Here is a 24,870-nt window from a genome sequence, read left to right as displayed (position 1 = left end):
ATCTACCTCTTTCCAAAGACCACATGAAGCACTTTACGTACATTATCCTCTAGTCCTCACTCCATCCTGTGAGGTAGTGTCTTTATCCCCTAACCCCAGAGGTTTAGCAACTTGCCTATGTCCCAGAAGCTGGAAGCAGAGTCAGGATTTGAACTGAGTTCCATCCGACTCCAGTTTGATGCAATTCAACAAATATCCACCAAGCACCTCCTCATGGACACGGGGACATGGCCATAATCACCTTCACTGGCTATTGTTCAGGATCCCCTTTAAAAGCATGGTTTTAGTGGCAGCTTTTTGGCCTGCTTATTGGAAAAAGTCACAAAGATCCCATTCATTGGCGTAAAACCTTTGGCATCACTTAGCAACAGACACTATCTATGATGTGGGTAAGAGACAGAGAGGCTCCAGTTGGAAAATCCAGAATCCTCCTGATTTCTGCTGTTCTCTCTCTTTCTTTCTCTTTAGTAACTCATATGCTCATGTTTACCTGTAGCCATCTCTGTTGACCTGTTCACGAAGGATAATAACCTGTGAAATGATGCACCAGCAGGAGAGAGACAGGCCCAGAGGCCGCACCCTGTGTTGTTTGCTTTGTGAAATTCCAGACTGTTTAATCTGCTCTGTCTCATCCTAATAACTCCAGATTCCACATTTCTTAATGACTTTCCCCTCCTTAAATGCATTTCTGGGTATATACCCAAAGGATTACAAAATCATGCTGCTATAAAGACACATGCACACGTATGTTTATTGTGGCACTATTCACGATAGCAAAGACTTGGAACCAACCCAAATGTCCATCAATGACAGACTGGATTAAGAAAATGTGGCACATATACACCATGGAACACTATGCAGCCATAAAAAAGGATGAGTTCGTGTCCTTTGTAGGGACATGGATGAAGCTGGAAACCATTATTCTCAGCAAACTATTGCAAGAACAGAAAACCAAACACTGCATGTTCTCACTCATAGGTGGGAATTGATCAATGAGAACACTCGGACATAGGAAGGGGCACATCACACACTGGGGCCTTTCTTGGGGTGGGGGGAAGGGGAGAGGGATAGCGTTAGGAGATATACCTAATGTAAATGATGAGTTAATGGGTGCAGCACACCAACATGGCACATGTATACATATGTAACAAACCTGCACGTTGTGCACATGTACCCTAGAACTTAAAATATATATATATAAAAATGCCTACAAAGTTATCTTTGAAGAAGGAGAAAAAGAATAGATGAATCATTTGCAGGAAACGGGGGGAGAGACGTGTGGTTGGAATGGCAGATGGCTGAGCGTGTGGGCACATAGCTGTCTCTGTTGTTCCTTCCACCACCCTGTGGAAACGAGTCCTCTGGAAGTGTACATTCATTCCAAGGTGGGGGCTGTGCCCACTTTCAGGTGCTAACACGTAAATCCACATCCGCTCAGAGTCATCTTAGACATCCAAACTCCAAGCTCAAACTCAGACTGGACTATTTATTCTCTCCTTGAAGTTTTGGCATTAGACCTTCTAAAGATAAAGTGATTAACTATTTCAATTAGTGACAACAGAATTTCTTGTGCTGTCTCCTTTCTCCTGCAGGATATGAAGTATGTGAATATTCTTCATGTGCCACAGTGCAAGCTGCCTGACCTCCTAAGGGCCTAGCAAATGCCTAGAGGGAAGAGAGAGGAGAGAGAATGTACATTCAGATAAAAATACAGGTTAAGCAAGAAAACACTGATTGTTCTTGCTGGGGCTTTTTGTGGCGAGGGTGTGGAAAGGACATAAAGGTACTACAACCTCAGGGACAAGTGCTCATGTGTAGTTCCTCAAAGTTAACTTCCTGCTCAATGTATGGAGATGACACTAATTCTGGTCATTTCACTTAAATAACTAAAGTTTCTAGAATCCAAGAGTACATAAAGTTTGAAAGACTATGACTTTTTCAGAAAGCTTCATTTAGCCCTTCTGTTACTTCTATGCAAATTTCCAAATGTCATCTGGATGTATATGCTAGGATAACCATTTGTTATTATTTTATTTTTAGATGTATGACGCTTGTTTTATCAAGAGTCTCTTTCATTGATTTTTTGTTCCCACTCCCATCACCATCTGCGCCCCCTCCCTTAGACTATACCACAGCACATTAATGTGCAGAAAGATTAGAATTTGTCATATTTTCCTTAGTGCAATAGGTGTTTTAGTAAAATATGCAACTAGAAGTTGAGATTTGTGTTTTAGCACATATTATTATATACATCACTTGGAAACAAAGTCTTGTGGTTAAGAGCATTTTTTATTAATGAACACTCATTAAAAATCAACTTTAATAATAAACATCATCTGATTAAGCATGAGTAAGGTCAGTCCAGAAATTGATCTGAGTAATCATGAAAATATTTCAGCAATCATAAATCTTGTTAATAATAGAATTTCCACCTCCATACCTATTATGATTCGGTGACTCTTTTACTGAAAGTCATTCATATTAATCTCCACAAAACACTAATTCATGGATTTCCTAAGACTTGAAAATTATTCTTTATAATTTTAAGTCATGACTCTACTAGAACAATTTTTATGTCTCTCAAGATTCCTCACCTGACCCTCAAGCCTTAGCCTCTTCCTGAATGGACATCCGGGGGCCTGCTCTCTCAGCCTCCTGCGGAAGAAGCTAGGGCTTTGGGAAGCTCACATCTCACCTGTTGCAACAGGAACCTCAGTGGCTACAGATATGGGTCTCACCTGACGGGACTCTGTACCTCATACCTTATGGTTGCTCTCCTCCCATCTCTTCCAGGCAGTTTAGTGAGATGTGGAATCTGGCTTACCCAACAGCTCCCTTAAGTCACTGAGTTAAATTTTGAATCAAGGGACTAGAGGTCAAAAAGATAAATTCCTCTTTCTCCCCCCATTGCTCCTCCCACCACCCTCCCCACCTGATGGATTGTTTCAAGGTGATGTGCAGGACCCAGCAACCGGCTTTGTTCTTTGCGAAGTTATGTCCAGTTCCTTAACACACCATCTAGTATTTGCATTCCTTCCTTTCCTGCCTCACCTTTTTTCTCCCTCCCTTTTATAGCCCTGAAATTGCACCACCCAACATAGACTTAGCAAGTAATCTTTGCCTCAGGTTTATGTTCTAGAGAATTTGGCAAAGACAATGAATTAAAAAAAAATCTCATTATATCTTCAATTTGGCCTATAAATTTGGCCTAGAGTCTATTTTCTTCTAAATAAGAAGGAAGAATGGAGTTCCATAATTCCCCTTAAGATTAACAAGAGTTGCTCCAATGAAGCATGTATGGGTTGAGAATATGTTCTCTAAACCTCATCTTTCTTGTGAGTTTAAGCTCACCACAATACAACTGGATGCTAGAAGTTATTTTACTGGATTGGTTGCTTCTGCCCAGTTTGAAATGGTAGCTTTTCCTATATACATCAAACCTACAGGTATTTGCAAACCTACTTCCGGATCTCCATCTTGTTATTGTTGTTGCTATCCTCTGTCATCTTTGAGTCCTTACCACCCATTTTATTTTCAGTGAATTCCAGATATATACCTGAGATAAAGCCAGTTCAAATAAATATTCAAAATCCCTTTGATTCAGGATATTCTGTTTTGTGTAAAATATGTATCATTTAATCAGCCGCTAAAGAATATCAGCTGCCAAAAGCAATATGATATTTGGGGATTGCAAACAGACACTTTAAACTATCCCCATTCTGAGAAAGAAAGAAGCAAGGAACTTTTCCACTTCTTTATTTAATGGGCAAGATAATAAGATAATTCCTCTTCCTCCCCCTCCTCCCCCTCCCCCTCTGCTTCTTCCTTCTCTTCTTCTTCCTTCTCCTCCTCCTCCTTCTTTTTTAAGAGACAGGGTTGGCTGGGTATGGTGGCTCATGTCTGTAATCCCAGCACTTTGGTAGGCTGAGGCAGGTGGATCACTTGAGGTCAGGATTTTGAGACCAGCCTGGCCAACATGGTGAAACCCTGTCTCTATAAAAATAAAAAATACAAAATACAAAAATTAGCCAGGTGTGCTTGGTGCATGCCTGTAGCCCCAGCTACTCGGGAGGTTGAGGTAGGAGAATTGTTTGAACCCAGGAGGCAGAGGCTGCAGTGATCCAAGATCTCGCCACTGCCCTCCAACTTGGGTGACAGAGTGAGACCCTGTCTCAAAAAGGAAAAAAAAAAAAAAAAAAAAAAAAGACAGGGTTTCGCTCGTCTCCCAGGCTAGAGTGCAGTGACCTGATAATAGCTCACTGTAACCTCAAACTCCTGGGCTCAAGTGATCCTTCCACTTCAGCCTCTTGAGTAGCTAGGAATACAGGTGCCTGCAATACCTTGCTAATTTTTTTAGTTTTATTTTTGTAGAGATGGGGTCTCACTATGTTTCCCAGGCTGGTCTTGAACTCCGGGTGTCAAGTGATCCTCCCACCTTGGCCTCCCAAAGCACTGGGATTACAGGTGTGAGCCACTATACCCAGCCCAGGCAAGATAGCATCTTCCTATGGAGGGGTTGGCATAAGGATAAAGGCTTTTGAATATTTAATAGTATCACTCTCTCTCTTCTGCTCATGCAGAAGGCAGGGAATGTGGTGCTAGATGAGTATATTAACACTGCTATTTATCAGAGACTATGTATAGATAATCTTTTGCTAAAACAGAGCTTAAGACAAGCATCTCTCCTAGGGTTAAAATAAAACAAGTAAAACCCAGGACTCTTTGAGCCTGACTGGGTCTAAGGAGTGAGGACAGTTCCCATTAAAATTTCAAATTAAAACTGAGTTGAGAAAGAAAAGTCAGGCATCAATGAATTATGTTTCAAACAGTGCATTAAGATTATTAAGTGGCTCCACTTTTTTTTATTTGGACTAATGATTGACAAATGGCATCTGAGTTCAGTGACTAAAATGAACTTAACATTATGGTTGCAAAATAAGGTATAAAAATAAAATAGGATCAACAATCTACTCAAAAAATGAGTAAAGGATATGAATAGACAGTTCACAGAAAAAGAAATTCAAACAGCCTTTAAACATACAAAAACATGCTCAAATTGACTGTTAAGAGAAACGCAGATTGAAGTTACCATGAGATACCAACATTCATCTCTTAGAGTGGCAAAGGTTTGAGAACACATTGTGTCAGCTCAAGTATGGGGAAATACATTACTGGTGGGAATACAGATTAGTACAATCTCTGAAGGGGGCATTTGGGCAATAATGATCAAAATTATAAACTCATATACTCTGACCAAACAATTCTATATTTAAGAATTTACCCTACAGATATATTCACACACAAGGTGGATGAATGTATAAAACATGATCATTGCAGTCTTTGCTTGCAGTAGCAAAAAGAATATGAACAACCTCAATATCTATCGATATGATGGCTCACTAAATAAATTATGCTATGTCCACACAATGGAATACTATGTAGTCATCAAAAATGAGTCTGCTACAATTGCATACCAATGACACCAATAATAAATGCAAATCCTTGTACATGCATAGACTCCCGCTGAGAAGATACACAAAATGCTAGTCAAAAGTGGTTGGTGCCAGGGAGAGGAAGTGGGTGGCCAGGAGAGGCTGACTTACTCCATGCCATATCTTTCCTTTTATATTTTGTTCCATGCACAAATGTCACCTGTCCAAAAATCAACAATGGTTTGTTTTTTAAGAGGGAAAAAAACCAGTATAATATGTGCAGACTTTTTAAAAGAGGCTTTCATCTAATTTGTGAGTAAACTATGCTGTGTAGTTCCAAGTCACTTGGCAACAGCACAGATTTTTAAAAATATATGCAAATAAATCACCTTTAAAGACTAAATCAGAAATTAGAATTATCAAATGGCTGCCCACATTACTTTATTAATAAATGAATAAATCTTCATTCATTTCCCTTTATAACTGACTCTTTCTTGTCCGCATAGCCATGGTTTGTTTCTAGTTGTTTTCCTTGGGCTCTTTGCAGTAAAGGAATCTAACAAGTAAATGAAAGAGTGCATGCAAAACAGGCTGTGATGTTGTGAGATTTAAACTGTCCTTAAAATAAGAACTAATTAGTGTAAGGACTTAAAGGCTATTCTTCTGTACTTTGTAATCTCCTAATTGCTTTGTGACAAATTTTGCCAGTAAGTTTTCCAAGAAATGCATGCTAAGAGTGAACAAATGAATCAGAATAATTTACTGTACTAGAGAAAACATTTCCATTTGAAAGAGCTAATCATTCATTACTTACGTAAATGTACTTTAGAAAGGAGCATATATTATCTTCTCCTTATGTATTCCTGATATGTCTCCTTATTATATTACTCAATAACCATTTGATTTTCATATATAAAATGAAGTACTTTAGGTTTCCTCATTGTAAGTTCAAATCACCCCATTCCAGTTGGAAGGACTCCATCAGTCATTGAACACGACCAACCTTTTGAATCTTGAAAGTTGATACTGTTCTAAAAAAGCACTGAATGCTACCCTCACAACTTCATTAGATCACAGTCCTATCTGTTAGCTTCTTGTGGGCAGTGTCTCTACATGATTTATATTTTTATCCCTCAGAATATCTTATACCAACTCAGCAAATATAGAGAGCACAGATTTCTTTTTAAAAGTAGAAGACACAGTCATTTTGGCAAAACTTAAAGCAGTTTACGTCTGTCACACACCCTGTGATAGATGTCAATGACGCTTTTCCAAAAACAAAGAATTCTGATGTGGTCCAGGGTGCTGAAATGGAGACCTAGTATAGGAAGGGGCCCAGCAGCAGATGGAAAAGGTATGACAATGTGCCTCTTGCTACAAGGGCAGACTCCAAACCCCAAAGGGCAAAACACAACCTGAAATCATGTAGATGACTATATAACTGTCAAATACGGCCCTCCCCAGCCCCATTTCAGCAATAGGAATAATAAGAGCATCATTTCTTACACTTTTGTTTGTAATAGAAAGCAATGGGAAAATGGGCCTTTCTTTACAAAATCTCATATTATAGAACACTGTTTGTAATCAAATAGGCTGCAATGGCATTCTCATCCTGACAGCTATGGGTCCTTGTATTGGAAATGCCACTTCCTGGGTGGTGAGTACTTGGAATTTCTGCAGAAGCTTCCCTCCAAAGAGTATTTCTGATGCTCTTACTCAACTTTCAACTTTTCTGTAGGTTTGAAATTTTTATAATGAACTGTTAGGGGGGAAAGGCAATGTCCCTCTCCTCACTACCCCAGAGTAATTACTGCCACTGGCATTTGGAATAACATTTTCCCCTCTTTCGTGGCTACGATTGCAAGCATCTCTCAGTATCTCCCTGTGTGAGGTAAGATAAGTATTCTGTCATCTTCTATTAATAGGGAGAAATTCTGAGTCACAGGAGGGCTAAGTGATTTTTCTAGCTGCAGAAATAGGAGGAATAAAACTAAGCAGGTTGATGAATACATTATTTTAGGAAGAGGACAATTGTGGTGGCACTGCATCCTTTTTCTGGACAATTGCAATCGCTTCCTAATTGGTTTTCCTGCCCCCAGTTTCTCTCTCCCTTCCAGTCTACTCGCCCCCTTTGTTACAGAATTTTATCCTGAAATCATGTCACACCCCTGTATAAATATCTATGATGACTTCACCTAAAGAAAAAATCAAAACTTCTTATCATGACATCCAAAGCCCATTTCCATCTGGCACTACACTACCTTTCCCAGGTTCTCTGCCAATCTTTGCCTTCCATACCATTCACCTGCACTGCACTGGTCACACATGCCCATTCTTCCAAACCTCAGCTCGTGTCATCTTTCTGTCTTGCCCAGAGTGCCAGTCTTCTCCTATCCCACTGGAAGGGGGACAGTGAGAAATCTGCTCCCTGGGGAATCTAACTCAGATGCTGCCTCCCCTGGAATGCTTCCCAGCACCCCACCTCTACCTTCCACCTCCCACCCTAAGGTAGACGAACCGTCTCCTCCTCTTGTTCCCATAGCACTTCCTTTCTCCTGCAATGACCACATTTATTACATCACATTCTAGCTACCTGGGCACGTCTAACCTCCCCAATTAGACTTATTTGTGTGTATGTGTGACAGCAGGGCCTGAATCTCACTCACTTTCATAAGCCCCAGCAGTCATTTCAGTTTTAGACACACAATGGGTGCTCAATAAACACATGATGCTGCTACCAAGATACCTTCTTCTGTTCTTTGTAATCTCCCAACTGCTTTGTGACAGGTTTCACCAGCAAATAACTCAGAGTGCATACTCGTTCAAGAGTTGCATTTATAAGGGCAAGCAGATTAGTTATGCCTGACACAGCATTTTCCTGTTAAGAAGTTCTGATGCTTGTGCCTAAAGAATACTATTTGCCTCATCTTTCCAGTTACTTCAAGAACATTTCTACAATTGCTGAACAGAGTGGATGGGTGAGGAATCTGACTATCTGGGATGTCACCTGAAGCTTCTCAAAGTTTGGTCCACCTGTATAAGACACTTCTGGCTGCTGGACTACAATATAGTTGCCTGAGCCCATCCCTAGGTCTTCTGAATCAGAGTCCCTGTCGTGGAGGCCAGGATATGGACTGAGAAAGGAAGTAGAAACTTCCTTTTCTAAAGTATCCAGGTGTTTCTAAACATTTCATTTCTAGACCTACTGGTCTGGGTGGGAAGCTCTTGGGCTTACTGGAAACCTCTGCCTAGTCAAGAGACAGTTGGGGGATGATTGTCGTGAATGCTTCTAAGCCAGTTGTTAGTCCAGGCCACATATCAGAATTCTCTGGGCAGCTTTTGGAAAATACCAATGCCAAGATCCACCTTACATCAATTAAATCAGAATTACTGGTTATGGGACTTGGGCACCTATATTTCTTTAAAAAGCTTTTCTTTTAAGCCAGTTTGGCTGTAGAGTAGTTGTCAGATTCTTTTGATCAAAATCAGGGGTTAGTCGTTAGAGGCTCCAGATTTAGGTTACATTCCACACCACACTCCATCTCACTCTCACTATAAATGTAAATTTCACAGCAAATTTAACTAGATTAAAAAATATGCTTTAGCAGTAGGTACAGTCATACAAAATGGAAAAAAGTCCTTCTCTCTGCCATAAGTACTCTAATTAACAGCACATTGCATGAAAGGGCCACACTGAAGGCAGCAATGTTCTAAAGGTGAACCTGCAGGTCGTCATCTCATGAGGGCAGGATCCTAGGCTCAGTGCTGGAAGCCACACCATGACACAGACAGTTGAGCTGTCTGCTCTCTTGTACCTTGGTCATGCAAGGTTCATGGGTCCTGCCACACCTCCTCTACCACATATTGTAAGTGCACCAATTTCAAGAACAGAAATAATTTGTTTTTAGGTCAGGAGTGGTGGCTCACGCCTGTAATCCCAGCACTTTGGGAGGCCAAGGTGGGCAGATCACCTGAGGTCAGGAGTCCGAGACCAGCCTGACCAACATGGAGAAACCCCGTCTCTACTAAAAATACAAAATTAGCCAGGCATGGTGGCAGGTGCCTGTAATCCCAGCTACTCAGGAGGCTGAGGCAGGAGAATGGCTTGAACCCAGGAGGCGGAGGTTTTGGTGAGCTGAGATCGCGCCATTGCACTCCAGCCTGGGCAACAAGAGTGAGACTCTGTCCCCAGAAAAGAAAAAAAAGAAAAAAAGAAAGAAAAAAAATAATTTGCTTTTAATATCCTTTATACTAAATTTTTAAAACCCTCAGGTCATCAAGTGGATTCACATTAAAGAATGCCGGCTAATTATTTCTGCCTAAAGCATTGGAATCCTACAGCTGGTTACACTGAATTACTTAAATTATTGGAGCATTGGGGTAGTTGAGTTCATGGAGGTTCCTGGAGTGTGGTGCACCTGGAAAGGGCATGGAAACAGAAGCCCCTTCCCACATGCCTTGCCCTACACATCTCTTCATCTGTATCCTTTATAGTAGCTTTTATAATAGACTGGTAAATGGGAAAATCCCTTTGGCCTTTAAATTGAAATGGAAAATAGCCATAAAGTGGAACAATATGTACCTGAAAGACTCTAGTCACTATACTGCATCATCAAACTTAATCGGTTAACGCAAACTTATTATGTAATAACACCAGAGTACTAGGAGGGAACAATGCATGAGATGATTACAATAAGTGCTTAATACAATGCCTCACACAAAGTTGCTTCTAAATAAATCATTACAAGCAAAATATAAAACTTGGAAAATGCAATAATGTAGATGTTAAACTAAAATTTGAAAGATTTAACAGTTGAATACCCTCCACCACCCTAATCAAGATATAGAACATTTCCCTCACTCCAAAAAGGTCCCCCATACCCCTTTCCAACAAATTACCTGTCTCTTCAAGACAACCACATGCAGGCAGCATGACCTCCCAGATATCCACGCCCTAATGTCTGGAACCTGTGAATACGTTACCTTACATGGCAAAAGATACTTTAAAGACGTTGAGATGGGGAGACTATCCTGGATTACCTAGGTGGGCCCAATGTAACCTCATGAGTCCTTAAACGTAGAAGAGGAAGACAAAGAGCAAGTCAGAGAGATACAGCGGTAGAAGAGGCAGCAGAGAGTTGAGCCATGAAAACCATGTGACCTGCTATTGTTAGCCTTGAAGACACAGGAAGGGGGGCACAGGCAAAGGAATGCAGGTGGCCTCTAGAAGTTGGGAACGCAGCAAGCAAACAGGGACCAGAGTCCTACCCCCCTAAGGACTAAATTCAGCCAACAACCTGAATAATCAGGGAAACAAGTTTTCCCCTAGAGCCTCCAAAATGAAAAGCAGCCCTGCTGACACCTTGGGTTTAGTCCAGGGAGACCCACTGGGGACTTATGACCTACAGAACTGAAAAATAATAAATTTGTGTTAAGCCAAAAACAAAAGTAAATTACCATACAGAAAATATAACAAAAGAACAGAGAAATCCCATCAGTAAGGCTTTTTCCCTGGGAAACTGGTTAGGCAGGGGCATGACTTAGCAAAAGTTTACACTTTTTTTTTTTTTGAGAGGGAGTCTCGCTCTGTAGTCCAGGCTGAGAGTGCAGCAGCGCGATCTCGGCTCACTGCAAGCTCCGCCTCCTGAGTAGCTGAGACCACAGGTGCCCACCACAACGCCTGGCTTTTTTTTTTTTTTTTTTTTTTTTTTAAAGTAGTAGAGACGGGGTTTCACCTTGTTAGCCAGGATGGTCTCGATCTCCTGACCTCGTGATCTGCCTGCCTTGGCCTCCCAAAGTGCTGGGATTACAGGCATCAGCCACCACACTCGGCTGGGTTTACTTCTGAGGTTTGGGTAAGGAACCTAAAACTTCTGGTAGGTACAGAAAAACCTGATGGATTTATACCAAAGGATATACCTATCGAATGTTTAATAAAACTAATCTTGGAATCCTATATGTGCAAAAATTAGTATAGAAACTGTGCTAAGCAGGTGTCTGTTTACTCAAGGCTGGGTATGCTTCTACAATGTGGCTTCTAGCACAGCCTTTCTCATCTGTCCATGAATGGAAGTTTCCTTCCAGTCATGGGAGAGTGGCTCTCATGAGCAGCTCTGACCCTTCCCTCTTCCCTTCCCCTGTATTCTGAAAAGCTCCTGCTGGGCATGAAGTCGGAGGGAGAAAGGAAGTTCCCAGAGAATGGGACTTCTTACATGCAGGACTCATAATATAAATGTGTGTATCCATTAGGTGCCTTGAACCCAGATCGAGAGACGACGGCTATGTGGCTCAAGCTAGTGGATTTCCAATTCCCCTCTTGCACAACATGCAGTCCATAGGATCAGCTATGAGCCAGCATTGATGGAACAGGGAAAGTGCCTGCTACTTCAGCAGGTGAGTCCTAGAATGATGGGGAACCCCTGGTATGCAGTGTGTTTTCACTGTCCCAAAACTATCCAGGTATCTCAGCCCATTGAGAAACCTCAATTTCTGGGTTGCTTACCTCAGCAACTAACAGGGGCCGTAAAGCAGTTGATTCTGTTCATTGCAACTTTTTTTCAAAAATGTGTATGGATTGTTTTTCTCTTCCTAAGAACTAAATTAACACTGTAGTGTTTTTTTCTGTTATATGATCCCTTTTCAGCAAGGTCAATAAACATTTATTAAGAGTTGTGGTCAGGTGCGGTAGCTTACATCTGTAATCCCAGCATTTTGGGAGGCTGGTGGATCACTTGAGGCCAGGAGTTCAAGACCATCCTAGGGAACACGGCGAAACCTCATTTCTACTAAAAATACAAAAATTAGCTGGGCATAGTGGTGCACGCCTGTAATCTCAGCTACTTGAGAGGCTGAGGCACAAGAATTGCTTGAACCTGGTAGGCGGAGGTTGTAGTGAGCCGAGATCGTGCCACTGCACTCCAGCCTGGTGACATAGTGAGACTGTCTCAAAAAGAAAAAAAAAATTGTGTGTGTGTAACAATAAAAACAGGTAGCAGTCAATGAGTTATTGTTCTAGGACTGTTTCTACCCCCTTTACAAATATAAATCATTGATTGCAACAGCTCTGTGATAGAGTATTCCTATTTTACAGATAAGGAAACTGAGACATGGGGAGATGAAATGGTTTCCCTGAGAGTCATAGGGCCAGAAAGTAGGTAAGCTAGGGTTAGAATCCAGGTTGGCCTGATTCCACAAGTCCTAGTCTGGACCAGCAAGATAAAATTTAACAAATTATGTAGAAGCTATCATGGTAGACCAGGTTGAATTCATTTAGGGCCACTCATCAGGTTGGGAGCAGTGTGTACTAAGGAGTTTTGAAGGTACTGAGATGCAAGTTTGGATTCCAGCATAAATTACCTGACATTTGAGCTCAGGCTTCCCCATAAAGTTGTGATAATGGTATACTTGCTTTGCAAGGTAATCACAATGGTTAAATTTAACCTGTACAATGGTTGGTGTAGAGTAAGTTGTAGCCACTATGTTGTTATTTCATGATATGTCCAGATATAACTTTTATAATTAACCCACCAACAGCCTTAAGCAGTGTTGTTTAGACTGGAGTTTGGGGCTCCCTAGGATTCTATTAATATATTCTTGGGAGATCTGCAAGTTCTTAAGTTTGAAAAAGTGAGCTAGAGCATTCCTGTACTGTGGACACACACAGTTACTTCCACTGATTTCTGAAGCAAAAATAGGGTGGCAGGAAATAGTACCCACTTAGAAAAATAATGAGTTCTCTTACACAACAGCTATATGTACTACTCACACCTGCGTAAATAACGGAACACAAGATGGAGAGAAAAGTCACCAGAGGAAACATAGCCCACACAGGGAGGCTCAAGGCAAATATTCCACATGTAGATGCAACATGGATAATGCCCCTGACACCACATGTGTGGTGCTTCATGACAGGACATGAGAAGGTTCTGGAGAGCTGAATACATATAGCCTCTCACCTCCCTGGCTGGCAATCTAAGCTATACTTTCCCACTAAGGATCATCGCTGGGGCTTTCGAAACAGAACAATGGGAAACAAGGTACCCTCATCTCCTTACCAAAAGAAGGTAAATGCGCTTACTCAGAAATGTACTGCAGAAATGCCAACATCGTGACAGTTTCTTATATATACATTTATATATACTTTTTACATTTCCTGCTTTGTAAAAATAAAGGATAAGGAAGAAGAATCAATGAATATTTTCCCAGTGGAAGGGATGGAATTAAAACATCTGAAATAAAAAATTAACATTGCTATCTTTAAATGAATTTCTTTGCTAGAGACTGTCTAGCTTTAAAAAAATTCTAGATAAAGTCTCTACGGGAGCCTGAATGTAAATTAATTTGTCTTTCGTCAGATGATTGGAAACAGAAATGCAAGAAAGCTGACGAAGACCATAATTTTTAAAAGCTTAGCCAAACTGGCTAAAGTCTGAATTTCACAATAGTTTATATTTTTCTTCAGGTGGGATCATCCTGGCAATGCACGAATGTGCCATCTGGTTCACAGGGAAGCTCCACTCTCCCACTAGATATGCCTGTGGGTGAGTGATTCTGGTGTTGCTGTCCAGCTACCTCTGCCTTGAGGTCTAACCTAGCCTGCCTTTCCCCTTCCCCCACATTTTTGGGGAAATCATTAACCCGTGCTCAGTAAGACCTTGCAGCTCCTCACCATGGGACAAGCTGCAAGCTGCACGGAGCTTTCACGTGAGAAGCAGTTTGATAGCAAACCTGGATCTGCAATTCCCAGGGGCTGCCCTCATGGAATTTTAATTGGGGGCTATTGAAATTCCCTTTGGCTTTCTCACAGCCTATCACTGCCTATGAGTCATGTTACTTATTGTCAGTTCCTTAGGCCTCTTGTGTTCCTCAGTTGCTACTGTTGTGGTACAACTTCTTGGTATCTTTTCTTTTTTTTTTTCTTTCTTTTTTTTTTTTGAGACGGAGTCTCGCTCTGTCGCCCAGGCTGGAGTGCAGTGGCGCAGTCTCGGCTCACTGCAAGCTCCGCCTCCCAGGTCACGCCATTCTCCTGCCTCAGCTTTCCCAGTACCTGGGACTACAGGCGCCCGCCACCACGCCCGGCTAATTTTTTGTATTTTTATTAGAGAGGGGGTTTCACTGTGTTAGCCAGGATGGTCTGGATCTCCTGACCTCGTGATCTGCCCACCTCGGCCTCCCAAAGTGCTGGGATTACAGGCGTGAGCCACCGCGCCCGGCCTTTTGGTATCTTTTAAAAGCACTCGTCAGAAGACTACGGTGAGTTTTGTGCACCCCAAATACGGTTAAATTCAGTTTTTAAGTTTCAGCTGCACTGAAAGCCACTGTCACTTTGAGGGCCTACCTGGGACCCCTAAATGCATTTACATTTTAAGTCAGAACTTCCCCAACTCTTCTTGTTTGCTGAAAATCTGTTTAACTGTTTTCACATGATGTGTTAATAAATGTCATTGTATTCACAGAGATTATTCCAAGAAGATTAAAGGTCATGCTAGCCCATTTGGATCTTATAAATCGCAAGTGTCCTTGAACTCAGGTAAATTCCTGCAAAATTGGAATGTTTCTCGAATTGCTTTGAGAAAATTTTGTAACCAAAGGACACAGCTTTTTAAAAAATTGTCTTTTAACTAACAATTTTTAAGGAACTTTCCAGAGGGAAACACCAGGAGGAATTCAAGCACAAGCACAGGCGCTCAGTGCACACACACACACACACACACACACACAGAAATGAGGATCTATGAAAGTGCTTCTCTGCACTCATGAGAATGGATCACAGATGATCTGCTATCTCCAGTCTTTAAACACAGCCCTCTTCATATGAATGATATCCTCTGAAGGGCACCGAGGCCTCCGGAATTAAGGAAGCCTGTAATTCTTCCTACTACTAAGCCTGTAATTCTTCCTTATCTCCTAAGAGACCTTTTCCTCAGTGCCTCACAGAAATGGCAAGATCACCACCAACAGCATGCCTTATGCAGGAATGAAGTGGCGATATATATTTTTTAATTTTTATTATACTTCTAGGGTATTTTATTATAGTTCTAGGGTACATGTGCACAATGTGCAGGTTTGCTACATGTGTATACACGTGCCATGTTGGTGTGCTGCACCCATTAACTCGTCATTTACATTAGGTGTATCTTCTAATGCTATCCCTCCCCTCCCCGAAGTGGTGATATTTTAAAAATCATCTTCTGAATACGGACTTTGTGCCCTACACTTCTCGTGTGTCATCTCAGTTGTCTCTACCTCACAGTCCTTTGAGGGAGGAATATATATTCCCAATGTTACACACTTCCGAATTGCTTTTCTTGCTTTTTCTCTATAGCGCTTTCACTTTCTAATATATAATTATTTGTTTTATTGGACTGTCCTCATTAGAATGTAAACTTCAGTGAGGCAGGCTATTCTTGTCTCTTTATTCTCTGCTGCTTTCCTGGAATCTAGAATAAATGCGTCAATGAATGAATGAAGTGAGGCCCAGACGACCAGTGAGTGACAGAGGTTTGAACCCAGGCTTATGTGCTGTGCTGATGCACTAGATAAGCAATGGCACTTGTGAAGATTAGGATCTACAGCATATTCTAAGGGAGAGAGAAGACGCAACATTTAGTGAATGGTTGACTGATGAAGAGTTGGGTGCAAAGAAAACCACTGGTGTGTAAAAGGAGCAGGGAAAGTAGCCTAACTTTTGATCTTTGACCTCTGTAGGGAGGATGCAACAAAAAACGTGAGGCTGGAGAAAGCCTGGAGGTCAAAATTCAAAATGCTTCCCTTGAGATTCTTCATATGTGGGCAGGGAATACCACGTGGAGGTGAGTATAGTGTCCACAACACTATATATAATCCGTGCATGTGGGCATCCTTAAGAGTCTATAAAGGGTTTGGCCTCACGTCTTGACACTCTCCGTTGCTACTGTGTGACCTTGGGCAAACTCCTTAATCTTTGTAAATGGGGATAATTTACGTCTTTTCTGAAGACTGTCCGAAATTATGCACGTAAACACAGAAACAAGACGATACCCATCGTGTAGTAAGTGCCTAATAGGCATTGTTAAATCAGTTTGCTGTGACTGGAGAACACAGTGTTTCAAAGGTAACCAGTAGGGAGAAGTCAGAAATGTAGCTGGGTCCATTCTGATAATCGTGCTAAAGGATTTTGATCCTGGTCTACGATAACACCTCCTTTACTTGACAGCTGAATTGGAACGGATTAAATCGGTTAGGGTAGTACCTCAGAGGGCTTTCCCGGAGATGAGCGAGTGCAGGCGGGCTGCCAAGCAAGCCTCAAGGGGCATCTGTGGGATGCCCAAACCTTGCCCCCAAACGGAGGCCTTTTCACAGATCCTCCATTCAGAAACATAAAAAATTAATTCCAACAGCTAATAGCACCCCACCACCACTTTAGGACATTTCACCGTACCCATTTTGTTGTCACAAGGACCCTATGAAGCAGATAGTTTTATCTTCATTATAAAGAAGACTGCAACTTAGAACAACTAAATGATTTAACTAATGGCGCATACCTAGGAAGAAGCGGGGGACATAATGCAAACGAGGGCCTTCCCACTCCAGAAGCCCTTTTCTCAGCATTTCTAGGACTGAGCGGTCAGAACGCCACTTAGCCAATGCGCCAGGAAAGATCGGCATTCCCTTGGCAATAGAGTTCAGAAGCATGGGTAAAAACTACAGTTTGGATGTATCCTCTCGAATCTATAGTCATACTCAGGTAGCTGCGTATTAAAACAGGCAAAGTGGAAACCCAACTTCCCTCCCTTTCTCTTCTGTTGGAGGTGCTGCGCTGAATGTCCAACAGGTTTGCTCTTCTCAGTTCCTCTGCAGGGCATCCTGCCTCTTCTCTCCCTGTCCCCAGGTCCCAATGACTGAAACGTCTCGGGGTGGGAACTTCTGTGACAGATCGGGGAGGATAGGGGGAGTCAACTCCAGCGCAGGCCTCCCACGGCTGAAACTAAAAGATACCCAGTGAAATACAGGAGTTTTGTTCCAAGGGCTGCCCAAAAATGGTGCGGAGAAGAGCTCGGCAATCCCCACCTTCGTCGAACACGCTCCTCCAGGGGCGGCCTGCCTGCAGCAGAGCTCCAAAATTGGCAACCTGGGCCTCGCAGCCGCCTTTTTTTAGCCTACATTTCCCAAACCAGGGAAGAGGCGTGTGACTAAAAATGCAAATTGCAGCGGGGGTGTCAGCAGGCATGCCCGTGGGTGCGGGGCGTCGGGCGAAGGGAGACCCCGCGACCTTAGGCGCCCTCGCGGTGTTCACGGTGGGCGCAAAGCGCAGCGAGGGACGCTCCCCAAAGCCGCACCCCGCCGGGCGGCTGCCCCCGCTTCCGCCTCTCAGGCAGCGGCGGGACAAAGCGCGGCCTCTTTTCCGCCGGGGTTTAGGGAGGGGAGGCCGGATTAGGGCCCGCGCCTTCCGGCCGCGGCCCTCCCGCGCCGAGCTGGCCGCACACAGGTGGTTTTCCGCTCGGGAGGGGCAGGCCTCGGCACTTTTATATAACAATAGAGCTCTGCGCGCCGGGAACGCGCCTCCCCGCCGCCGCGGCCCCCACCCGGCCACGCCTCCATCCGGCTTCCAGTCCGTCCGCCCCGCGGCGCCTGGGCCGAGCGCCGCTCACAGGCCTGGCCGGCACCTCCCCAAAGTTACCTGCTGGCTCTGCAGGGCGGTAGAGACGTTCCCCTCGACTCCTTGGGAGCCAGGAGCCAGGGGGGTCCAGGCAGGCACTCGTCCTTGCTCCCCACACCCGCCCCACATCTTTATGGAACCGGGAGTCCCGCGCTCAGCCCAGTACCCGTCCACTGCATCGCGCACAACCCCCTGCCCGCCAAGCGGGGAGACGGGGACAGCGGGGCGGTGGCAGGGAGCGCAGCGCGCAGGCGCGACTAGTGCTCCCCGGAGTGCCCGGCGCTGGACAAAGGGAGGCGGCGGCGGCAGGAGAAGGCTGGGGAGGCCCCCTCTGACATGCCTCCCTGCCAACTGTAACCAATCGTCAAGCCCCCCTGCTGAGGCCCCGGAGCCTGCAGGCCTTCCCCACTCCTCGCCCATGGCGGGGACTGCCGGCCCGGCCCGGCGCGTCCCAGCACACCTCGCCCAGGCAGCCCCGCCAGACCGGCTCCTCGGTCAGAAGCCGAGCTCCTTGCCCAGAAATCATTAACGAGCGCGACCCCCCAGCAGGCGACGGTGGTGATGGGGTGGGGGGAGAGATTTAGATCCCCGGAACAATGGCTTGTAACTCCCCACGCCGCTGGAGCGGAATACAGTAAAAGCACTGGACTGACCTAAGAGTTTGTTTCTGCACTCTACATTGTTTTAAACAAAATAAAATGTTACTTTAAGAAAAAAGGTTTCCTTCTGATTTTCTGGACAACCAGACGTTTGTTTGTTTGCTTTAAAATGTTTCAACAAAATCCTGGTTTGTTTCGAAATATGTTGGATTAGCATTTAACACCTCATCGGTCACTAAAGCCCAGTCAGTTCACCAGCCCCAACACAGCCTCGGCTAAAAGAACATCAGAGCAAACAGAGCTAGGCCTTTAAAACTGGCAAACAAATGCCACACACCGCCTAAAGAAGGGGGGTTGGGGGAGGGGAGGGTTAAGGCGAACTTGGGTCCAAATGAGTTTGAAGGGAATACAAAGAACAAAAAGTCAGCACAAGTTTTCCGAAAGCTAGCTCGCGAACGCTAGCGTCGCGAACAAGGGCTTTTGTGCATGCTAATTGCGCCATTGGTGCGCAAAAGTTCCGACGCGAAGTGTGAACTCTCAACAGAAGGAAACATGAGACAACTGAAGTGCCCTGGTTTATGTGCCCTGCTCCTCCTCCGCTGCCGCCTCCCCTTCTTTCTCCTTCCTCCCGCCGAGCCCGCTGTTGCAGCTTGTTTGCACTGGGGCTTATCCGGAGCGGAAATTCCTTTCCGTTTTTGTGAATGACAAACTCATTAACAATTCATCAACACAACCTGTTCCAGCCGGCCCGTCCCCACGGCAACAGCCCCTTCCGCAGCACGCTCATTGGCTGGCCCGGAGAATGTATCCATTGAGACGCTCGCTGTTTGTATCCATTGAGGAGCTGCCTCGCGCAGGGGGTGTGCGAGGCTGAGTCCAAGGGATAGTGAGCAAATCGAGTCTTAAATAATCCGGGGAGAAAGACGCCCGGGTAGATTTGAGGTGCAGACTTGGCGGGAGGGATTAGGAGCAGCTAGACTTTTTTTCCTCCCCTCTCAGTAGAACTGAGTCCGAATTAATTGGATTTCATTCACTGGGGAGGAACAAAAACTGTCTGGGCAGTTTCATTGAGAGATTCATTGACACTAACAGCCAGCGGCTGCAGCTGGGTGCAGAAAGAACCTCCGGCTTTACTTCTGTCTCGTCTTCCCCAACCGCTAGCCTCGGCTTGGGTTAGGCTAGGCGGAATTAAACCCCGCTCTGAGAGCGGCAGCTTCACGCGCGGTGCGCTCGGCCTATGCCTGCCCCGAGGGGCGTCTGGTAGGCACCCCGCCCTCTCCCGCAGCTCGACCCCCATGATAGATACGCTCAGACCCGTGCCCTTCGCGTCGGAAATGGCGATCAGCAAGACGGTGGCGTGGCTCAACGAGCAGCTGGAGCTGGGCAACGAGCGGCTGCTGCTGATGGACTGCCGGCCGCAGGAGCTGTACGAGTCGTCGCACATCGAGTCGGCCATCAACGTGGCCATCCCGGGCATCATGCTGCGGCGCCTGCAGAAGGGCAACCTGCCGGTGCGCGCGCTCTTCACGCGCGGCGAGGACCGGGACCGCTTCACCCGGCGCTGCGGCACCGACACAGTGGTGCTCTACGACGAGAGCAGCAGCGACTGGAACGAGAATACGGGCGGCGAGTCAGTGCTAGGGCTGCTGCTCAAGAAGCTCAAGGACGAGGGTTGCCGGGCGTTCTACCTGGAAGGTACGCGCCCGGGGAACTCCGCGCGCGTGGCAGGGCGAGGGGCGCAGGGCTGCGGGCGGGGCGCGTGGACTGAAAATGCCTCTGCTGCGCTCAGCTGGCGCTTCGGAGCCGCGCTGCTAGCCTAGGGGCCGGCAGCCGGCAAGGTATCGGCCGCGAACCGCGCGTTCCGCACCAGAGAACCGGGCCGGCTCAGAATCCACCCGCTTCCGGCTGCGGGTACCGGCGGTTTCATTCTAACGGGTTCTGCGCCTTCTTACCCAGAACATTCTCCTCCATCACCCTATTTTCTATCGTTCGATTTTGAATTAAGATTTGGAGGACGGGAGAGATTGTTGGGGATGCAAATTGGCACATCCTAGCTTTCAAAATATTCCAAAAAGTTGCCATTTTGTGTATTTCCGGATTCAAACGAATAAGGGTTCTCTGGCGAGGCGGGCCCGTTCGTTCCATTCCCGAGGGTGCACATTTAAAGTGTATTTCTATTATTTATGGTTCTGTATGTAGGAGGTTCGTAGGGTGCTTGTGGTGTTTCTTGCGCCGGGCTGCGGTTCTTACAAGCTGTGAAAACTACTACGGCTTCTCGGGTTACACGATTGCTTTTCTCGTTCTGGCAGGTGGCTTCAGTAAGTTCCAAGCCGAGTTCGCCCTGCACTGCGAGACCAATCTAGACGGCTCGTGTAGCAGCAGCTCGCCGCCGTTGCCAGTGCTGGGGCTCGGGGGCCTGTGGATCAGCTCTGACTCTTCCTCGGACATTGAGTCTGACCTTGACCGAGACCCCAATAGTGCAACAGACTCGGATGGCAGTCCGCTGTCCAACAGCCAGCCTTCCTTCCCAGTGGAGATCTTGCCCTTCCTTTACTTGGGTTGTGCCAAAGACTCCACCAACTTGGACGTGTTGGAGGAATTCGGCATCAAGTACATCTTGAACGTCACCCCCAATTTGCCGAATCTCTTTGAGAACGCAGGAGAGTTTAAATACAAGCAAATCCCCATCTCGGATCACTGGAGCCAAAACCTGTCCCAGTTTTTCCCTGAGGCCATTTCTTTCATAGGTGAGACTAATTAATAGTCGTCGTTCTGACATTTAAATGCAGAATTGTTAATCGTTCTTGCTGCTTGCTAATTTGTCGTACTGCAGGTCTCTAATTTTCCTAAAGCGTCCTTAATTCTGGTTTATCTTCTTGCTAAGGGAAGAAAACCTGCCTTTTGATACGGTTGCAGATTACAGGTGTATTTGAAACGCTGTTTCTTTGAATCTTTGAATTCAGTCATTTGACAGTCGTTCATAATCGGACAACAGATTTTTCCCACTGTCTTGGACTCAGGGGAAGGGTCAGATAAAAGTATTCACTAAAGACAGAAATTCCAGCATTGCTTTATAATTTAAAAAAACCTAGGAGTTATTTTAGGACGTCAAGTTAGTTGTTGGAAAGCAGTATGAATGCTAAATGTTATCCAGTTGAATGATACTGTGATACTGGTAACAGTGAGACAGTGGGTAACCTGAGCCCAGCAGGAAGAACTGTGGGCTGGAAGCCTGGGAGAAGTGAATCTCCAGGCATTGTAATGCATTTCCTATTACAAAGGAACTCATTTTCAGGCCATGTCGACATCCTGTTCCTCCTAATGGGCCGTCCCCTGTGACTTCCCTCTCTCTTTTAAAATGCCTGAATACCTCCATTGTTAGCTGCACAACATTTGGAGAATAATTTAATAGACCCTTGCAGTCTGGTTGTCTGTATAAAAGGCATTCACGAACATATTGCAGGGTTTCTGGTATTCACATGCTGAGGCAAAGAATGCACCCATTAAGGAGTTTTTTGTTGGCAGAAACTTAATACAAAAGCTCTCTTTTCAGAAAATATCTGAAATATGTAATTGTGTCCAGTGTACATGTTTTATTTCAATAATACATTTTCTGCTGCTTGTAGGGCTCAACTGCCACACACAACTATTATTACTATTATATTTTTAAGTTCAGTTCTTAGACTGATCATTCACAAAGGGTGGTTTTCAGTCTACTGAGATCTTGCTTTTCTTTTTGTGTTCACAGATGAAGCCCGGGGCAAGAACTGTGGTGTCTTGGTACATTGCTTGGCTGGCATTAGCCGCTCAGTCACTGTGACTGTGGCTTACCTTATGCAGAAGCTCAATCTGTCGATGAACGATGCCTATGACATTGTCAAGATGAAGAAATCCAACATATCCCCTAACTTCAACTTCATGGGTCAGCTGCTGGACTTCGAGAGGACACTGGGACTCAGCAGCCCCTGTGACAACCGGGTTCCAGCACAGCAGCTGTATTTTACCACCCCCTCCAACCAGAATGTCTACCAGGTGGACTCCCTGCAATCTACGTGAAAGACCCCACACCCCTCCTTGCTGGAATGTGTCTGGTCCTTCAGCAGTTTCTCTTGGCAGCATCAGCTGGGCTGCTTTCTTTGTGTGTGGCCCCAGGTGTCAAAATGACACCAGCTGTCTGTACTAGACAAGGTTACCAAGTGCGGAATTGGTTAATACTAACAGAGAGATTTGCTCCATTCTCTTTGGAATAACAGGACATGCTGTATAGATACAGGCAGTAGGTTTGCTCTGTATCCATGTGTACAGCCTACCCATGCAGGGACTGGGATTCGAGGACTTCCAGGCGCATAGGGTAGGACCAAATGGTAGGATAGGAGCATGTGTTCTTTAGGGCCTTGTAAGGCTGTTTCCTTTTGCATCTGGAACTGACTATATAATTGTCTTCAATGAAGACTAATTCAATTTTGCATATAGAGGAGCCAAAGAGAGATTTCAGCTCTGTATTTGTGGTATCAGTTTGGAAAAAAATCTGATACTCCATTTGATTATTGTAAATATTTGATCTTAAATCACTTGACAGTGTTTGTTTGAATTGTGTTTGTTTTTTCCTTTGATGGGCTTAAAAGAAATGATCCAAAGGGAGAAAGAGCAGTGTGCCACCTCTTAAAACAAAACAAAAAAATTGTGCTCTTTTCTAATCCAAAGGGTATATTTGCAGCATGCTTGACTTTACCAATTCTGATGACATCTTTATGGACACTATTATCATGAAGACCTTGTTATGGCGAAGTCTTTAGTCTTTTTCATGTATCTTCCTCATGATTTTTTTCTCTTTATGTAGTTTGACTATGCCTTACCTTTGTAAATATTTTGGCTTGTGTTGTCTCAAAGGGGATAATCTTGGAAAGACACCAAATCATGGGCTCACTTTTAAAAAAAAAACAACCCTTCAGCTGTGCTAAACAGTATATTACCTCTGTATAAAATTCTTCAGGGAGTGTCACCTCAAATGCAATACTTTGGGTTGGTTTCTTTCCTTTAAAAAAATTTGTATAAAACTGGAAGTGTGTGTGTGAGCATGGGTACCCATTTGATAGGAGAAATGCATTTGATTGTGAAGAAGGGAGAGTTAAATTGCTCCATTATGTTCGTGGTGTAAAGTTTTGAGCTGGAATTTATTATAAGAATGTAAAACCTTAAATTATTAATAAATAACTATTTTGGCTATTGAGTGTGTATTTTTTAAAAAATCTCAGTTACACCTATGTATGAAGTGACACATTTTAGAGCTTTTTCATTCAGGGATTGATTTTGACTTGTAGGCATAGCAGGGCAAAGTTCTTTTTAAGCTTTTCCTAGAATGTTTTTCAGCAGCAGTTTATGAAATTCATCATTTGTCACAAATAAAGATGACATCCTAGAATGGACTATCATGTATATGAACAATACCTTTTATGAGTATAGTTCAGGCTTAAAATTTTAAAGCCCCTGAAGAAAAATGAATCTATAGAGCATAGCTTGCTGAGGAATAAAATTTGGATATTAACCACAGAGAGGTGTAGCAGAATAACAAGATGACAGCCACATGTTAACCTCCTCTCTATCCTTCACTGTCAGGATCCTCTGCTCCATAATGCTGAGATAATGCCAAGGAGGAAGTAGGGATAATTCCTTTTCCAGTCTGTTGTTACTGGCAATTCTACCTGCAGATATCCTAGTGTGAGAATGATGAATCCAGAATGATGTCTCCATTTTTTTCCCCTAGCATGCGCGTGGCAAGGCATATCTAAGCTTCCTCACTGTGTCAGGATATGGCTTTAGAATTTTACATTGGCACTTAGGAGGCAACTTAGTCATCCCTGTTCTAATGTGCTTTTTTGTTTAACTGGTTTGGGATGTGGGTCAGAAACCCCTATTGAAACTTGTGGGGATTATCTTGAATAGTTTCTTTCCAAGCTAAAGGCTTTATATCTTGTCATTTTTCTTGGGACCTACCCTCTCACCTCAGGTGTAAAAATATACAAACCAAAATAAAAGGCAGGTGTATGGAATCAAGAGAACTAGAACATACCTACATTTGGGGCTCTTTTTGCATGAGCTCAGTCCCTTCATGTGAAGTGGGGAGAAGGATGAGCTTTTCACCCACATGGCACGTGTTAACTGCTTGGTCGTCTACACTTCAGGAGGCAAGCGGCCTTCGTTT

The 24,870-nt window shown here is 44.3% G+C and overlaps 2 protein-coding genes across 3 annotated transcripts; one reads left to right on the top strand and one right to left on the bottom strand.

The window, feature by feature from the left end:
• Positions 1-727: 727 nt before the first annotated feature.
• Positions 728-18,566, bottom strand: LOC119623855 (uncharacterized). Of its 2 annotated transcripts, none has more exons than XM_037996731.2 (2): positions 18,091-18,566; positions 728-1,665 (listed from the first exon to the last, which is right to left on the bottom strand). In XM_037996731.2, exons 1-2 carry the CDS (start codon positions 18,487-18,489, stop codon positions 1,549-1,551), a joined length of 516 nt encoding a protein of 171 aa, XP_037852659.1. In that variant the 5' UTR covers positions 18,490-18,566; the 3' UTR covers positions 728-1,548. The 2 variants fall into 2 exon arrangements, with proteins under 2 accessions (XP_037852659.1, XP_037852658.1); XM_037996730.2 differs by lacking the exon at positions 728-1,665 and adding an exon at positions 7,780-17,397.
• Positions 18,567-19,483: 917 nt separating this feature from the next.
• Positions 19,484-23,894, top strand: DUSP6 (dual specificity phosphatase 6). Its single transcript, XM_008004213.3, has 3 exons — positions 19,484-20,363; positions 20,978-21,415; positions 22,417-23,894. Exons 1-3 carry the CDS (start codon positions 19,964-19,966, stop codon positions 22,722-22,724), a joined length of 1,146 nt encoding a protein of 381 aa, XP_008002404.2. The 5' UTR covers positions 19,484-19,963; the 3' UTR covers positions 22,725-23,894.
• The last annotated feature ends 976 nt before the right edge of the window (positions 23,895-24,870 follow it).

The sequence above is a fragment of the Chlorocebus sabaeus genome, chromosome 11, assembly GCF_047675955.1.
Source record: "Chlorocebus sabaeus isolate Y175 chromosome 11, mChlSab1.0.hap1, whole genome shotgun sequence".
NCBI classification, from domain to species: domain Eukaryota; kingdom Metazoa; phylum Chordata; class Mammalia; order Primates; family Cercopithecidae; genus Chlorocebus; species Chlorocebus sabaeus.
This window is presented reverse-complemented; position numbering and strand designations above follow the sequence as displayed.

Bases quoted from the DNA above. Each gene is read 5' to 3' on its own strand.
- LOC119623855 (XM_037996730.2), bottom strand. From the start codon at position 18,489: ATGGGCGAGGAGTGGGGAAGGCCTGCAGGCTCCGGGGCCTCAGCAGGG. The intron at 17,398-18,090 runs GTAACTTTGGGG...GGTATCTTTTAG, and splicing joins CCGCCCTGCAGAGCCAGCAG to TTTCAGCCGTGGGAGGCCTG.
- DUSP6 (XM_008004213.3), top strand. From the start codon at position 19,964: ATGATAGATACGCTCAGACCCGTGCCCTTCGCGTCGGAAATGGCGATC. The intron at 20,364-20,977 runs GTACGCGCCCGG...TCGTTCTGGCAG, and splicing joins CCGGGCGTTCTACCTGGAAG to GTGGCTTCAGTAAGTTCCAA. The intron at 21,416-22,416 runs GTGAGACTAATT...TTGTGTTCACAG, and splicing joins TGAGGCCATTTCTTTCATAG to ATGAAGCCCGGGGCAAGAAC.